At 40.0% G+C, this 18,558-nt stretch overlaps 1 protein-coding gene across 1 annotated transcript in view; it reads left to right on the top strand.

Moving 5' to 3' along the window:
- Positions 1–18,558, top strand: part of LOC150087284 (uncharacterized) — a 137,326-nt gene that overhangs the window by 70,686 nt on the left and 48,082 nt on the right. Inside the window, exon 4 of the mRNA XM_090371947.1 lies at positions 5,617–5,799. Within this exon, the coding sequence (XP_090228073.1) occupies positions 5,617–5,799 (183 nt within the window). The remainder of the gene's footprint in view (positions 1–5,616; positions 5,800–18,558) is intronic.

Here is an 18,558-nt window from a genome sequence, read left to right on the forward strand (position 1 = left end):
TCTCGCTGCAAAATTCAAAATCGAGAAGACTCAGGTAAGCGACATCCTAAAGAAAAAAAATGAACTGCTCAAACAATTTTGGCAACACGTAAATGATCATGTTCAAAAATCATTCCTGAAAACTGTTGGACTTCAAATTGACAATGTTACATATGAGTGATTTTGTCGTGCATGTGCTAAAAAAATTCCCATTTTTGGGCCTATTATTAGGGAAAAGGCTTTGGAGGTTGCGAAATCTATGGGAGTAAATGAGTTCAAAGCTTCTGTGGGATGGCTAGACAAGTTCAAAACTCGGCATAAAATTTCTTGGAAACTGTAAGTGGTGAAGGTGGATCTGTTGATACTGGGGTTGTAACAGTGTGGACCGTCAAATTGGAAGATTTATGTCGTGATTTTGAAGCTAAGGGTATTTACAACTGTGACGAAACAGAGTTGTTTTTTAAAGCTCTTCCTGAAAAAACAATGAGTCTAAAAAACGAAAAGTGCCAGGGCAGAAAAATTTCTAAGGAACGCTTGACTGTACTATTGTGTACAAATATGCTGGGAGACTTTGAACAACCTCTTGTTATAGGAAAACCACAAAATCCTCTTTGTTTCAAGGGCATAAAGTTGAATCTTTTGGATGTTGATTGGAAGTTTAATAAAAAAGCGTGGATGACACGAGATATCAAGAACGAATGGATGAATCACTTTAACCAAATCATGATTCGTCAAAACAGAAAAATTATTCTTCTCATGGATAACGCTGAATCTCACCCGCACATTGAATTGTCCAACATTCAAATCGTTTTTCTGCCACCAAACACATCTGCAGAGTGTCAGCCCTTGGATCAAGGGATAATAAAAAATTTTAAACTTCACTACAGAAAACGTGTTTTAAGACATCTCATTGCAAACATGAACGATGTAACATGTGCAAGTGACCTTGCAAAGAAACTCAGCATCCTAGATGCGATTCAGTGGATTTCCTCTTCAGTAAATGCAATTAGAAAACAAACTGTCTTGAACTGTTTTGTAAAGTCTGGCTTCTCAAATGCAAAAATTGAAGTTGTGAACAGCAATGTGGAGCACCAAGAAGAACAAGAACTTCAACATCTATTGATAATGTACGATACTTCCGCTACAAGTGACTCTGGCTACAAAGATATAGACTCAAACCTCACTACAGAAGATGGTGCTCTAGATATCAACGACATTATCATCGATATTTTTCAAGAAGTTCCTCATGACGATGAAGAAATGGAAGGAGGTCATTCTGTCAAAGAATATATTAACAACGATCCACCGATGAAAATAGAAGAAGCGCTCACACAAATCAATCGTTTAAAAATGTTTTTCGCTGCTGAAGAAGATACTGAAGGACTTTCGATGGTTTCTTCACTCCAAACAAATGTTGAAAACAAAATTATCGGCCGGAGAAGGTGCAGAAGAAAATAAGTGATTACTGTATGTATTTTCCTTAAGATAAAGTCATAATATGCATAGCACATTTGTATGTATATTATTTACAAAAATATTGTGCAAAATCTCTATATAATTTAATTTAATTTTACATTAAACGTTTAACGATTTTTCTTTCTTTCTTTTTTTTCTCCCTCAGACTTCTTGTTAGCGGACACTTCTCTCTAACGGACACATTTGCGTTCCCCATGGCTGTCCATTAAAGGGAAGTTTCACTGTATATAATGTTACAACTGCATTGGGATAGACTTTGTGTTATATTTTTAATTGTATTGAAATTGAATCAAAATTATGCCTCAGATCAGAGAAGCAATGCAAAAGGCTCAAGGTAGTGGGAGTGCTATGCCTGAGAGGAGAACTGAGGTGGAAGTTGTGCTCTGAATCACAGTGTTTTGAAATGTGCTGTTTTTGTGATGTTTGTTGAGCTGTCAGGAACAGAACATGATTATGTCAAGGGAAATGTCATCATTATTAGCCATATGGTGCAAGGAACCTGAGGCTTTTGCTGCACCAGGCAAAAAAAAAAATAAAAAAAAATGGGGGGGGGGAAGAGAGAGGAAATTGCCAAGAAGAGGAGAATGATGACATCCAGTCAGGACCCTGGGTGTGCCAAGCCCATACTTGCCAGATGTGGTGAGCTCCTGGGGTTATCTTTGTGTGTGTGTGTGCTCAATGTAGGCAGTGTAAAGAAATCAGATGCCAACTCAGTGTTGTTATGGGCCCTTATGAGAGCTTAAAGAACAGGGTAGATACCCTTAAAGGATTTAAACAGAGGGCCCATCAAGCTCTCGGCTGCCCACAACAATTCCAGAGCTTACACTTGAACATCCGTCAACACAGCATCAATACCCAAGGCAGAATGCACTTGTTCCACATGAATAGTTGTTGTCGGTGACTCTATTGTCAGGGAAATGGGAAATATATTGTGCAAAGAGGATAAAAGAGGATAGATGGAACAAGCCAGGGTATGTCTGCCAGGGGCAAAATTTGATGGCATTACAGAGCAGATATCATCTTTTAAGGGCACAAAAGGTGATATTGTCGTACATGTTGGCACTAATGATATTAAGAGTAGGAGACCGACAGAATTACTTACCAAGTACAGGTCAATGTTGAAAAAAAGCCGTGAGTTAGGGTTGAATTTGGAAGTGTCTGCAATTCTGCCCAGACACGACAGGAGAGAGTACATGATGAGAGCCTTGTCAATCATTTCAGCCATTGAGAGATTGCACAAGGCCCAAGGGGTAGAATTTTTCTCAGCCTGATCTGTGATTGTTAACAGGAGAGACTGCTTCTACAGGGATGGGATACACTTAAATAGAAATTGTGCACAAATATTTGCTGATGCTTTAGAGGCAGAGTTAGGTGGGTTGGAAAACTGTTAGCTTGGGGGGATACACAGACTAATTGACAGTAGCCACTGGCAGAGGTGAAAATGATTCTTGCATTGCTTCTACTGAAATGAGCAGCAGCCTGGAAAACAAGGTGCAGGGGATTCCATGGACTGCTGGGAGTCATTGTGGAACAAATAAATATATGGACTGTGTTAGGGTAGCTACGAATAGAAACAGGTGCATGTATATTTGTGTGTACACCAATGCTAGGAGTTTGGTAAATAAATTTGATGAATTTGAGGTGTTGGTCGAAACTTCAAAGGCAGATATTGTTGAGATAACAGAGACGTGGTGTCCCACAGATATAGGAAATGCAGACCTGGAATTTGGGGAGTACAGTGTGTACAGGAAGGATAGACAGGATAGGAAGGGAGGAGGGTATATGATATCAGTTAAGGAACACATAAAATTTAAGGAAGTGCATCCAGTTGATATGAGTGGTCAGTGCAGTGTTGAGTCAGTTTGGCGCGACATAAACACTGGCAGTGCAAAGTTGAGAGTAGGATTGTGTTATAGGCCTAATGACTCAGACCAGTATAATGAACAACTGTACAGATAAATAGTGTCAGTAAATCAGATGGTCTTATAATGGGGATTTTAATTTCCTAGATATTGACTGGAACTTGTGGGTTGGTTACTCATACATTTGGTGGATTTTTGGATGATTGTTTTCTAAAACAGCATGTTCAGGAGGCAACTATACAGAGTAATACTCTTAATCTGATTATCAATAGTGATTTTACATGCAATAAGAAACTGCAGATAAAGGAACCACTAAGTGGTGATTTTGTTGTAAATGTTGACACTAATGATATTAAGAATAGGAGAACGGCAGAATTACTTAACAAGTATAGGTCAGGTGAATGTTGAAAAAAAAAAGCTGTGAGTTAAGGTTGAATTTAAGTGTCTGCAATTTTGCCCAGACACAATATGAGGCAGTATATGATGAGAGCCTTGTCAATCAATTCAGCCCTGGAGAGATTGTGCAGGGCTCACAGGGCAGAATTTCTTTCAGCCTAATCTGCTTGTTGACAGGAGAGGCTGCTTCTACAGGGATGGGATATACTTAAATAGAAAGGGCGCAAGAATATTTGCTGATGCTATCGAGGCAGTATTATGTGGGTCGGAAGACTGCTAGCTTGGAGAGATACACGGACTAATTGATTAACAATAGCTGCTTGCAGAGTTGAAAGTGATTCTTACGCTGCTTCTGTTGGAATGAGCAGCAACACAGAAAACAAGGTGCGGCAGATTTAAGAGACTGTGGGAGTCATCGTGGTACAAGTAAATATATGGGCTGTGTTAGCGTAACTATTTATAATATCATCACTGGGATTTCAATAGGCCTAACACCTTGTTGAGTAGTGCTTATATCAATGGAAGAGAACGAATCATAGATAATATGCTGCTTGCTTAACCCCAAGAGCTCACATCTGGTGAGTATGGGCTTGGCACACCTAGGGTCCTGAGCTGGATATCATCATTCTTCTCTTTCTTTGTGATTCCTTTCTACTTCTAATTCTCTCTCTCTCATGGTAACTCGGGAATTTTTTTTTGGCTGGTGCAGCATAAGCCTCAGGCTTCTTGTACCATATGGCTAATAATAAATAATAATAATAACCCTTCCCTTCTAAATGTGGAAACTAACTCATTCTTCCACAAGCTTACATGTTCTCTCCCAGTGATTTTTCTATTTGCTAATCTTCTCTCCTTTCTTCACTTATTTGGGAAGTGGAGGAGAATCAATATCATCTTTTGTGCTCTTAAAAGATGATGGCATTCTGCTCTTTAACATCAGAAACTTTTGCCCCAGTCTTTGGTTCTTTTGATTTACTTTGATTTACTTTGGTTCTGTTTCATAAATACTTTTTACAAAATATATTTCTCATTACCCTGATAGTTCAGTCACTGATAATAGATACCTCCTGTACTCCGTGCTGTGTAGGATCTTGTTGTGCCAAGTGTTGCACGTATGTAACTTCCAGCATTGTGCTGGGTGGTTGCATGTAGCTATCTCCTTTTAATTTGTTTGAGGGCATCAATCCCGTTCTTTGTGCCCTCACTTAAACCCATTAGAACACTGACTTATCATATATGATCCTCACACTCTCTACAATTAAAATACACCATGAAATCCCCCTTGGCCTTATCATTTCCTGCTATAGAGGACTCAGCAAAATGGCCACAGTTGGAACAATGAATGTAGCCATCATTTGGATGAGAACGGTTCTCTTCTGAGCCAAAGTATATTTTGTATATTTTCAAAGTATATTTTCCCCAGTGTATTTTGCAAAGTATATTTTCCCCAGTATATTTTGCCTAGCTGCTCATGTTTCTTGCATGATTCTAGTTTATAAAATTACTACACGAACTAAGGGGTAAGAGTATAACAATACACACCATTACATTACAGGTTTTGTTCCTTAGATTTGAGGCGCAATTTGGCCTTAGTTGCCCTTGTGCCAATAAACCTCCATTTAAACCAACCAAACCAACCAAGATTAGTTGACCCTATTACAATTTAAATAATGCTAAGCCTCTCTAATTTCTTAGCTAACACCAGAAAAATGTGCCATGTGATTAGAACCGTCAAACTACTTATTTACTACAAGTAGAACTCTAGAATTACTACTACAGTGCACTACAGAATAAGATATAATTATAAGATATGATATTCTTGCTCTGCCATGTTTTAAATTGGGTTTAATATTTGGATACTTGTGTGTGTATGTGTCTGTCATTTCTTTAATTTTCCTTTTAGGAAGGAATCCCTTCTGTGCAACTATTTATTCCCTCTTACTTTGAAAAATGCAGTAATCCAAAATATATACCATATATTTTGGAATTATTGAAATATTGCCAGTTTTGTTGCTTTGAGAAATTGGAATCATCTGTGTTGTTCCCAGTATATAATCAGTTCATTTTTTCTTCTGTGGAATTTCAGGTGAGCATTTATTAACTATAATTAAATATTATTTTTGATATATTTATCTTTTAAAAGAAATAACTTCTACATTTTGGGAGATAAGGAAAGGTCATGGAATTTTTGAGTTTTTAGTTACAAGTGTGTGTGTGTGTAATCACTAAAAATGATAAAACTTAATTTTTCTTTTCTTTTTTAGGTTGATGAAATTTTAGGTTAGTGAAATGGTTGAAAAGGGACCAAAGTGTGCCCCCTCTAGAGCCGTTTGGCCTTTTCACCATACAGTTTATTATGAATATTTATTAATAAAAGTATGATTGAAGTATTATGATTATATATAGATGAATATTTTGTATTTGGAGAAAACAAAACTAGCAATCTTTCATTTCAGAAAATGATGAAGTGAAAATGATTGTTTATTCTCCCTATAAAATATTCAAATTAAATGGAATTTTATAATTAACCGATTGCTGTCTGGTGTGACCCTTTAGTTATCCAAACAACAATCATAAAGGAATAAAAACTTATTTACAAAAATAACTCACCTCTGCTTAATTATAATTCCAAGAGGGAAGAAAATTTGTCACAATTTCGAGCACTGAAATCACTATACAAGAATCACAATGTGGTTTTATGGAAATTGGAAAGGAAGATAAAATTGTTTTGATGAATAAAGCTGGCTACAATGACAAGTAGGATCAGATTGCTCAAGATACTGATATTTACAGATTGGACAATTCTTTTAGTATTACTGTCCCAAATACAAGATCAACAGTTTCCTCAAGGACATGAAGAAACAAGGAAAAATCAGGTTACCTACTCCTCCGCATATCAGCATGTGAAATATGGTTGTGTCTTTCCTCTTTGCACATTGCTAAGTCCCAGACGCATGGCTTCCCCCATAGCTAGTCATTAGCATTAGTAAAGGCGTATGACAAAACTGCAAGAAAACAAGCTTATATAGCATCAGGATGCAAGAAAACAAGCTTATATAGCATCAGCCAAAACACACACACACACACACACACACACATACACACACACACACTGTTTGTGTGTGTGTTTCGGTGGCTAGGACCTAAAAAAAAAAAAAAAAATGGGACACTTAAGTTTAGAAAAGCCAGGAGAGGTTGATATGGTTCAGTTTTCAATTTAGAAATCGTTAATTTTGATTAGTTATGTGGGGTTTACGCTGGCGTATTTGTCAGAGTAGGGGGAAGAGACTGAAGACTGGGGGGAAAGACAGAAGTATGGGGTCGATAGGGAAGGCAACCCAGATGGTCAGTAAGGCATGCCCATGCCTCACCAGGCGAAATATATGGGGTGGTAGGGGAGGGAGGAAACAGGAAGACCATCTCCTCCCCCCTGCCAAGGATTGGTAAAAAAGGTACCAGGCAAGGGAGCGGGTAGAGATTTCCATTTGGCTACATGGCAGTGAGGCTGCATCAGTCGTAGTGTAGTCATAAGTCCGGTAGTAGAGTCACTCGTGGGATAGTGTCCCGTCCAAGTTGAATGTCTTTGTTTTTGGTTCTCTATCTTCATTCAGTATATTTGTCAGTTTCACTTAGGTCTCATATTTGTTGGTACATAGGCAGGGTTTCTTGGTAGACAGCTAGTAGCTTCCACATAATTTTCATTCTGGGGTGTGTCCTAAAGGATGTTTTGATTTGTTATCTGGCTGGTCGTCTTTCACTCCTGGTGTATTGCATATAGTGTTCTCCTTCTTGAGAAGAGTTCTTGAGCGAAGTTGGTCAGGGCTCTGTATTCCTCCTCTGAATACGGTAGGTGAAACTCTTGCCCTCTGGGGAGATATCTTACACTCGTGATTAGAATGCACCTGAGATCCTCGTATTGCGGACAGTCGTACATGAGGTGTTCCCAGGTTTCGATCTCTCCACATGTACAGCATGGGTCCTCTACAAGGGCGAAGTCCATTAACTTTGCGTTAAAGGGGCCATGTCCGGTTAGCAAGTATATTGTTTGCAACCCCGGAAAGAACCAAGTAGGCGATTTTGGATAGATTTTTTCAAGTTGCGGTAAAAATTGTGGGTGATTACTCCTTTGGTTGTTTCTGCCCATCTCTCCTGCCACACCTGCAGCAGGTGAGACTGAAGCCAGATCTTTTCTGCCTTATGGTTGTTTGTTGGGTCTATTGTAAATTTCAAGAAAGTGGTGGTTATTCCCTTAGATAAGTAGTAGAGGAGTCCTGTTCTTGAGATTTCAAGATCAGGTGGCAGTACTGCTGCTATCACCTGAAGTGCTGGGTTACTCACCGTTCTGCAGGCGGGGGTGGTAGTGAGGAGGCTGGTGTGTTGAATTGCATCCAGGGTTCTCTTATTTACGACCAAGGCAGTTTTGTCATACCAGATTGCTGAAGCGTATGTAATTATTGGGAGGAAGGTTGTCTTGTAGTATAAGGCTAGGGTACGCTTTTTGAGACCCCAGTCTCGCCTTGTGACCCTAGCTACCATGGCAGAGTAGTTTCTGATCTTTTGTCTTAGGAATTTTAGATGTGGTTGGAAGGATAAGTTATTGTCTAGTATGACACCCAGGTGTTTTAGTTGACTAGCAAACTTGATAGTTGTCCCATCAAACTTAATCTGGGGTGGTTGTCTCAGTTGCAGAGTTCCTTTGAGCAGCACCGACAATGTCTTTGTCGGTGAAATTGTTAAGAAATTCTTCTTGGCCCACTATTGGAGTATCTGCAGGGCTTGATTAGCTAGGATTTCCAATTGGGCTCTGGAGTTTGCTTGCACTGTCAAAATCAGGTCATCTGCGAAGGCTTGCACCCCCACTGCGCATAAGTCCATTCTCAAGAACTCATCAAATACCAAGTTCCAGAGGAGTGGGCCCAATACAGACCCCTGTGGACATCCTCTGTGTACTGTTCTTGCGATATTTTTGTATGGAGTGTTTATCTCAATTTTTCTTTGTGAGAGATAGGTTTCTCTGACTTTATAGAGGTTAATGGGTACTTTAGCTTTCCTGAGTCTGCCCAAGATGCTCGGCCACCAGAGTGAGTCGAACGCCCCGGCAAAATCAATCGCTATTATGAGGAAATATTTGTTGTTACGTTCTTTGACCTTGTTAGTTAGGTTTCTGAGGGCTTCTGTTGTGGAGGATCCCGGTTTAAATCCAAACTGATTCCCAGCTAGGAGGCCAGCTCCTTCGTAGTGTTGGCGGATTCGTTTGTGCAGTAGCCTTTCAAATAATTTGCTAACTACTGAAAGAAGTGCGATGGGCCTGTAGGATTTCGGGCACTCTGATTTCTTAGTCGGACTCTTGATGATAAGTTTGATGTTGGCCGTTTTCCATTTTGTTGGGAATTTCCCTACCTCTAGGCATCTGTTGAACAGGGTCAATAGAAGTTGTGGTGTATATTCTATTACTTTTTTAAGTATTTCGGGCTCTATCATGTCCAGGTCGGGACATTTTCTCTTTCTCATCCGGGCAGCAGCAGTACTGAGTTCCTCCATGGTGAAGGGGGGCTCCATGATTTGTGTATTGTAGTTCAGGTTTTCTTCACAGAGATGATTTTGTTCCTGTAGAGTTGGGACTGCCAGTTCCTTGAATATGGCATTCAAGATATTGTCCACCGATTGTTCCTAAGTTGTTGTCATTTGGCCTTGTGGGGTTCGTGTGGTAGTCACTACCTCCCCACTAGGGAGTTTGTTGGTAATAACCCTGTAGACTGTTCCCCAAGGGTCATCATTTCCCGTTGTTGTCTCTAAGCGTTCCCAAGTTCATTCCTTACTTTTCCGGATGCCGTCTGTGTATCGGTTTGTGGCTTCCCTATAATGTTGTACTGCAAGATAAGACAACTAAAATAATCACAGATACAAGCAACGAAGCTATCAAAAAGAAAAACCCGAAATCTGGAGCCAACCCCTGGTGGACTCAGGAAATCAGTGCCCTCCGCAAAGTGGTAACCAAAAGAAGAAAGGAGTTTCAACGAGCGCGCAGGACGTGGCCAGAAGCCGAAGTAGAAGCCCTCAGGCAACCCAAAGGTCGTGGGTTCGAGTCCCGCCTTGCGCTTGCATCAGAGTAAAATGCAAAAACTTTGGGAGGTACATTATGGTAACAGAAGCCAATGCGCCAACAACTAACAAAAAAAAAAAAAATAAATAAATCTGTCAGCACAATTTCACTCAGGTCCTTTTCACTCTCTACCATTATCAGTGTAGTACCACACATTTGATATGTTACTCTGGGATTATTGCTTCCAAAAATGCAATACTTTACATTTGTCAATGTTAAACTTCAGTTACCATCTCTCAGCCCAACTGCTCAACTTTTCTAGATCCTGTTGCACCAATGTTCCATCATTAGTGTCATTAACAACCCTGCCAACCTTCGTATCGTATGAAAACTTGGACACTAAGCCTGATATACCATCATCAATATCATTAATAAATACAGAAAACAACAATGACCCCAACACTGAACCTGGAAGAGTCCACTAATAACATTAGTCCACAAAGAGCAGTGTCCATTGATTACCACTCTCTGTCTTCTCCCACACAACCATCCCATTACCTATAGCAGCAATTTGCCTCCAATGCCACATTTCTCCAATTTGTACAGCAGTCTTCCATGTGCAACAGTATCAAAAGTCTTTCTAAGATCCAAATATATGATATCAAAATTATTCTTTGCATCCATTTCCTTTCTGACTATATCATACGATCCAATCAAATTGGTCAGACAAGGCTTCCCCTTAACAAACCCATGCTGTGTACCGAGTTATAACTGAAGTCTTGTCTAGATGACTTTGCAATGCGTCTTTAACCAGTGTCTCCACTAATTTCGCTTGAACGGTAGTTAAACTAACAGGTCTGTAATTATCTGTCTCCCCCTTTGATCCTCCTTTGTGGATTCAGGTCACATTTGCACATCTCCACTCCATGGATAACTCCCCTGAGTCAAATTAAGAGCTCTCGTAATTATAGCTAAGGGTTTGGTTAATTATTTTTCTGCCTACTTTAATATAACTGGATAGATTCCATCCACCCCAGGTGCTTTTCTTATGTTTATCTTCAACAATTTCTCATCCATTTTACTCGCCGACCGGGCTAGCCGAGTGGGTAAAGTACCTGCCCGGCAACCCCAAGGTCGCGGGTTCGATTCCCGCCTTGGGCTTGGATCAAAGTACTGCAAAAACCTTGGGAGGTGCAATATGGCCACAGAAGCCGATGCGCCAACAACTACCAAATCAAATCAACCAAATCAATCCATTTTACTCTGAGTTATTACGAGATTATCTAGCTTACTGCCAAAGTTTAATATACCTCTGCCATTCCCCTCCCTGAATAACTTCTCATGTGTGAATGTAGATGAAAAATATTCATTTAGTTTTCTAGCTACCTGAGTAGGATCATCAACAGAATATCGATGGTTCAACAGTTGAGGATCCTGCTCAGGTGGCTAACAAAGTAAACGAATATTTTGCATCTACGTTCACATATTACGAGTTATCAGTAAGGGGAATGCTAGATGTGAAGTAAACTGTGGCAGTGAGCTAGATGATTTTGTAATAACTGAGAGGAAAGTGGAGAAGAAATTGATGAGGATAAACATAAAAAAGGCACCTGGGGTGGATGGGATCTATTGAGGTATATTAAAGGAGCCAGCAAAGGAAGTAAGCAAACCCTTAGCCATAATTATGAGAGCTTCTTTGGACTCAGGGGAGGTACCCATAGACTGGAGATGTGCAAATGTGACCCCAATTCACAAAGGAGGATCAAAGGCTGACACAAGTAATTATAGACCTGTGAGATTAACTTCTGTTCCAGGAAAATTAATGGAGGCACTGGTTAAAGAAGCACTGCAGGATCATCTAGACAAGACTTCAGTTATAGCTCGGACACAGTATGGTTTTGTTAAGGGAAAGTCTTGCCTGACCAGTTTGATTGGATATTATAATGCAGTCGCAAAAGAACTGGATGCAGGGAATAACTTTGATATTATATATTTGGATCTTAGAAAGGCTTTTGTTACTGTTGTGCATGGAAGACTGCTGAACAAATTGGTGCAGTGTGGCATTGGAGGCAAATTGCTGCTATGGATAAAGGGATGGTTGAGGGGGAGAAGACAGAGAGCTGTAATCAATGGACACTGCTCATCGTGGACTAATTTTATCAGTGGAGTCCCTCAGGGTTCAGTGTTGGGTCCATTATTGTTTTCTGTATTTATAAATGATATTGATGATGATATATCAAGCTTAATGTCCAAGTTTGCAGATGATACAAAGGTTGGCAGGGTTGTTAAGGACACTACTGACACCATGCTGCTGCTGCACCAGGATCTGTAAAAGTTGAGCAGAGGGATTGAGAGGTGGAAATGAAGTTTAACATTGACAAATGTAAAATACTACATATGGGAAACAGCAACCCCCAGAGCAACGTATCAACTCTGTGGTACTACACTTACAGTGGTAGAGAGGGAAAAGACCTGTGGGTAATTGTGAAGGCGGATATGAAGTTTTCTGAGCAGTGCAGACCATCTGCGAGAGGAGCTCATGGTGTCTTATCAATGATATACAGGAATTTTTCTAGCAGGGATAAGGAGGTGATTATTCCCTCATGGCAATGGTCAGGCCACACCTTGAGTACTGTATACAGGTCTGGAGGCCTCATTTCAAGAAGCATATAGAGCTGCTGAATAAGTACAGAGAAGGGCAACAAGATTAGTGAATGGAACAAAGGGTTGCTCTTAAGAAGAAAGGCTTAAGTTTTGCAAATTACAGTGTCTGGAGACTAGGCACCTGTGAGGTGATCTGATAGAGGTGTATAAAGCCTTGAATGGTTTGAGCATGCTCAATGTTGATGGGATTCTTCCTCTTGCTCAGAATAAACACCTGAGAGGGCATAAATTCAGATTGAGGAAAGACAGATATAGGATAGATGTGCGGAAATTTGCATTTAGCCAGCGGGTAGTTGGATGGTGGAACAGACTTCCATCCCTTGTTGTGGAAGTTGATAGCCTAAATAAATTTAAGGCTCAGCTGGAAAGGTATTTCGAATGAACGGAGGGGTGAAATGGAAGTGGTGTTTTTTTTTTTTTTTTTTTTTTGGGCTGATGCTGCATAAGTTTGCTTTCTTGCATCATGTGTCTCTGCTAATGCTAACAGCTGAACCATCAATATCAAGTGGACCAATCTGATTCGTCCCCTTCCTTTTAGTGTTTACTTCAGTAAAGAACTCTTTGCTGTTTTTCTTTGCATCCTTTGCCAAAGACCAGCTTATATTTATCATAGGCTTCCGTGTCACCTGTTAATTTATATGTATCCCATGCGTTTTTCTTCTCTGCCACATGTCTAATTAGTTCATCTGACATCCATTTAGGGTCTAAATCTTGAGCAATATTTCTTAGTTAGTATGAAAAGCCTAGTTGCTTCCAAGATTAATTCTTTGAATGCTTCCCTTTTTGAATTTGCTGTTGGTAACATCATCAGTTGGTCCCACTGTATAGAATTTAAATATCGTCTCAGACCACCGTAGGCACGTTTACGAAAGCAAAAACCCTTCCCTTTATCCCTGATGGTATTTGCCTCTTTGAGTAAATTCCACTTCAGCATACTGTGATCACTGTCACCTAATGGTTCCTTTATCTGCAGATTCTTAATGCATGAAGAATCGCTACTGATAATCAGATAAAGAGTATTACTCCCTCTAGTTGCCTGCCAGTCGCTGTAGAAAATAATCATCCAATAAATCCACAAAAGCCTTGCTAGTGTATGAGTGACCAACCCACAAATTCCAGTCTATATCTGAGAAATTAAAAATCCCCCATTAAAAGACACTCTGGTATACTGGCCCACTCTATTTCTCTGTGCAGTTGTTTATTATACTCATCAGAGTCGTTTGGCCTATAACACATTCCTACTGTCAATTTTGGTTTCCTAGTGCTTAAGTCACACCAAACTGAGTCGACACTGCACTGTCCAGCCAAGGCGACTGGCTGTACTTCCTTGGATTTTATGTGTTTCTGAACCAATAGCATAACATTTCCTCCCTTCCTATCCTGTCTATCCTTTCTGTACACATTGTATCCCCAAATTCCAGGTCTGTGTTCCTTATATCTGTGTGACACCACATCTCTGTTATCCCAACAATATCTGCCTTTGAAGTTTTGACCAACACCTCAAATTCATCAAATTTATTTACCAAACTTCTGGCATTGGTGTACACACAAGTATACATTCATCTGTTTCTATTCTTAGCTACCCTAACACAGTCCATATATTTACTTGTTCTGTAATGACTCCTATCAGTCTCTTGAATACCCTGCACCTTGTTTTCTAGGCTTCTGCTCATTTCATTTGAAGCAATGCAAGAATCACTTTCACTTCTGCCAGCGGCTATTGTTAATCAATTAGTCCGTGTATCCCCCCCCTTCCCCAAGCTAGCAGTTTTCCAACCCACCTAATTCTGCCTCTGTAGCATCGGCAAGTATTCATGCATAATTTCTATTTAAGTGTATCCCATCCCTGTAGAAGCAGTCTCTCCTGTTAACAAACACAGATCAGGCTGAGAAAAATTCTACCCCTTTGGCCTTGCACAATCTTTCTAGGGCTGAGTTGATCAACAAGGCTCTCATCATATACTGCCTCATATCATGTCTGGGCAGAATTGCAAACACTTTCATATTCAACCTTAACTCATGGCTTTTTTTCAACATTGACCTATACTTCTTCAATCAGTACTATTACGTAACAAGAACTTGACTTGTACTTGCTACGTAATTCCGCCGGTCTCCTACTCTTAATATCATCGGTGCCAACGTGTACAACAATATTACCTTTTGTGCCCTTAAAAGATGATATCTGCTCTATGTCATCAACCTTTGCCCCTAGCAGACATACCCTGGTCCTGTTCCACCTATCCTTTTTGCACAGTATGTTTCCCCGTTTCCCTGACAATAGAGTCATCACCATCAACTAGTTCCTTTGGGACCAGTGCATTCTGCTTTGGGGGATTTCCGCTGTGTCACGTGATTTTCAGGTGCAAGCTCTGGCGTTGATGTGGGCAGCTGAGAGCTTAATGGGCCCTTCAATTTAAATCCTTTGAGGTCATCCACGCTGTCCTCCAAGCCCTTATATAGGCCCATAACAATGCTCAATTGGTGCCTGATTTCCTCACACTACTTACATTGCACACACGCAAAGACATTCCCTTTTGCAATATCATGTCCCATTCCTGATTGCTCCATAATTATCAGCAGTTATTATTTATACCTTAAGAATTTGCAGACAATGGAACCACTAGGTGGAAGTAATCACAGTGTACTGATGTAGGATTTACTTAAAGATGTAAGTAAATGCTTTTAGAAAGGTGACTATATTTGTCTCAGATAGTTTTTAAATTCTATACAGTGGGACCACTGATGATGTTACCAACAGAAAATTCTAAATGGGAACCATTCACAGAAGTAGCCTTGGAATCTACTAAGCTTTTTGTTCCAAATGAGAAATGCTGTTCAAGGTTTAGTTCCAAATGAATGTCAGATGAACTAATGAAGCTCGTGGCAGAGAAGAAAAATGCATGGTATGCATATGAATTATCAAGTGACGTTAGAAGCTTATATTAGATATAGGCTAGTCTGTAATCTAGAATCAAGTCAAAAAGGAGGTTAGGCAAGGTAAGACAGATTACTAGAAATCTTTGGCAAAGGATGCAAAGAAAAACAGCAACGACTTCTTTATTTATGTAAACTCCAGAAGGAAGGGGATGAATTAGATTGTTCCACTTGATATCGATGGTTCAAATGTTGATGATTCTGTTCAGGTAGCCAACTGAATGAGTATTTTAAATCTACATTCACATGTGAGGAATTCTGTCGTTAAATGGAGAGCAGAATTTTATCAAACACCAGTGTTGTAACCAGGGTAGGGTCAGCAGTTACATTATACCCCCTGACCCCGAAATCTGGAATTGTGGGGATTTTTAGCATTATGCAGTTGGCACCTTCTTTTGTGAATGTGCCTGCTGACAAAAAAATCCTGTCTATGCTACTGTCAAACACTAACAAGGGGCTAAATTATTTTGTAATAACTAAGAGGAAAGTGGAGGAGAAATTAGTAAAGGTATATGACGCAAGAAAGCAAGCTTATACAGCATCAGCAAAAAAAAAAAAAAAAAAAAAAAAATCATATCCATTTGCTCCAAAAGTTTTCCCATTTCTTCCTTGAATTTATTTAAGTTATCAACTTCCAAGAGAAATGGTAGTTTGTTCCAGCAATCAATCGCCTGCTGGCTAAAGACAATTTTTTGCACATCTATTGTACAACTGTCTCTCCTCAATTTGAATTTATGTCCCCTCAGGTGCATAATCTGAGAAAGAGGAAAAATCCCATAAGCATTGAGCCTGCTCAGTCCATTCAGGGCCTTATACATCTCACTCAAATCAATTCGCAGGTGCCTGGTCTCCAGATGCTGCAACTTACAGAACTTAAGCCTTTCTTCGTAAGCGCACCCCTTTGTTCCTCTCACCAGTCTTGTTGCTCTTTTCTGTACTCGTTCTAGCAACTCTGCATCTTTCCTAAAATGAGACCTCCAAGCCTGTATGCAGTACTCAAGAGATGCTCTGACCATTACCTTATACAAAGGGATAATCACCTCCTTATTCCTGCTGGCAAATTTCCTCTATATCATTGACAAGGCTCCATGAGCTACTCTTACAGATTATTATTATTAGTCATATGGGGAAAGGAAGTCTGAGGCTTATGCTGCACCAGCCAAAAAAAATTTCCAAGTTATCCAGAGAGAGAGAGAAGTAGAAAGGAATCACCAAGAAAGAGAAGAATGATGATATCCAGCTCAGGACACCAGGTGTGCCAAGCCCATAATCACCAGATGTGAGCCCCTGATTGTCTGCACTTCTCAGAAAACTTGACCGCACAATTATCCCCAGGTCTTTGCCATTCTCCACTACCCTAAGTGTAGTACCACACAGTTGGTACGTTTCTCTGGTGTTACTGCTACCTGTATGCAGTATTTTATATTTGTCGATATTAAAACTTCGGTTGCAACCTCTCAGCCCATCTGCCTAACTTTTCTAGATCCTGTTCCAATAGTATACTAGTTAACCCTGCCAACCGTCGTATCATCTGCAAACTTTGACATTAAACCTGATATACCTTTATCCACATCATTGATATATATATAGAAAACAACAATTGGCCAACACCAAACCGTAGGAGACTCCACTAATAACATCAGTCCATAAAGAGCAGTGTCCATTGATTACCACTCTGTCTTCTCTCACTCAACTATCCATTTTCCAAAGTAGAAACTTGCCCTTAATGTCATACTGCTCCAATTTGTACAGTAATCTTCCATGTGCAACAGTATCAAAAATTTTCCTGAATCCAAGTATATGATACAAAAATTATTTTTTGCATCCAGTTCCTTTGTGAACATCAAGGTATCCAATTAAATTGGTCAGACACAACTTTCACCTACTCAAACATCATTATTGACTAGGGTACACCCTTTCATGACAACGGTCTCTCCCTCTGGCGGTGTCGTCTTTCAGCAGGATAATGCACCATGCCACATGCCCGGATTGTTCGAGACTGGTTTGTGGAACACAAGGAAGACTTCCATGTATTGCCCTGGCCTCCAAATTCCCCAGACATCAATCCCATTGAGCATCTGTAGTTTGTGTTGGAACAGCAACTCCGCTCTGTGGCATCTCAACCACAGACTTTACAGGAGTTAAATGATCTGCTGGTTACGTGTTGGAACCAGATACCACAACACATTTAGAGCGCATGGAAGATCAACATCATATTGGGTAGGTGGTCATAATGTTTTGACTCATCGGTGTATATAACAATTACATCTATGAAAACCTCTGTGGTAGCTGAGAGTAATAGCAAGAGCTTCATAAGCTGGTATTTGGCTAGAAACTTGTTGATCAAGTGAGGCCTGTGAGGTCATAAAGAAAATTGCAACACTGCTGCCTCTTTGCCCAACTCAAAAAGTAAAATCAGATTTATAGCCTGCTGGAGCACAGGATATAAAAAATTCTTGGTCTTTATTTGATAAAGAGCAAGCCAGATCTTAGTGACTCAGAGGATATCAATATCACTAGTGAGGCGAATTTGGTCAGTGGTATCCAGTATTTGCAGGTATTTGCTGCAAAGGCTTCTAACCTTCTGGTACAAGGCTCTGATTTTGTAATTTCTGGGGATCTTTTTAAGGTAAGTACCTCTAGTATTTTTATTCAAAGCAGGCTTTCAAGTTTACTAATTTGTGACCCACATTGGGATGAGCATTCTCGAACTGTTTTTCACTGGTGATTGTAGACTGATGGTATCAGTTTGATGATGCTGATGTAGGTCACCACTGGTATAATTGTGAATTATGCTGCGCACATTTTGAGGAAATACCTGGAATGTGGGGCATTCATGCTTGTTTCCTTGAAGCAATGATTGCTATTGAGGAGGGTGAATTAGTCGAGTCTGCTGATGGGGGGGGGGTCTCTTTTTCTCAGAAAAGGGTCTGATGTATATACCTTGGGGCCAGGTGGCAGAATCTACAATCTTTTGGTAGACAGTGAGTGAAGACATTATAAGGAAGGAGGCATAGCCTGTTTGCTGACTTTTAAGCTGTTTAACCTTAACTCAGAGGTTATTTTCCTTAATAAACATTCTCCTAATAGATTAAGAGATGTTCTGTGTCCAAATCTGGAAGCAAAATCTTGGCTCTTGTGGAAACTACAGAGATATCATATTTCTCGGCCAGTGTCACACAAAGCTTGGAAGCTGTCACTTGG

This window comes from Mastigoproctus giganteus, chromosome 4 (assembly GCF_048544385.1).
Source record: "Mastigoproctus giganteus isolate SK-2022 chromosome 4, ASM4854438v1, whole genome shotgun sequence".
Taxonomy (NCBI): domain Eukaryota; kingdom Metazoa; phylum Arthropoda; class Arachnida; order Uropygi; family Thelyphonidae; genus Mastigoproctus; species Mastigoproctus giganteus.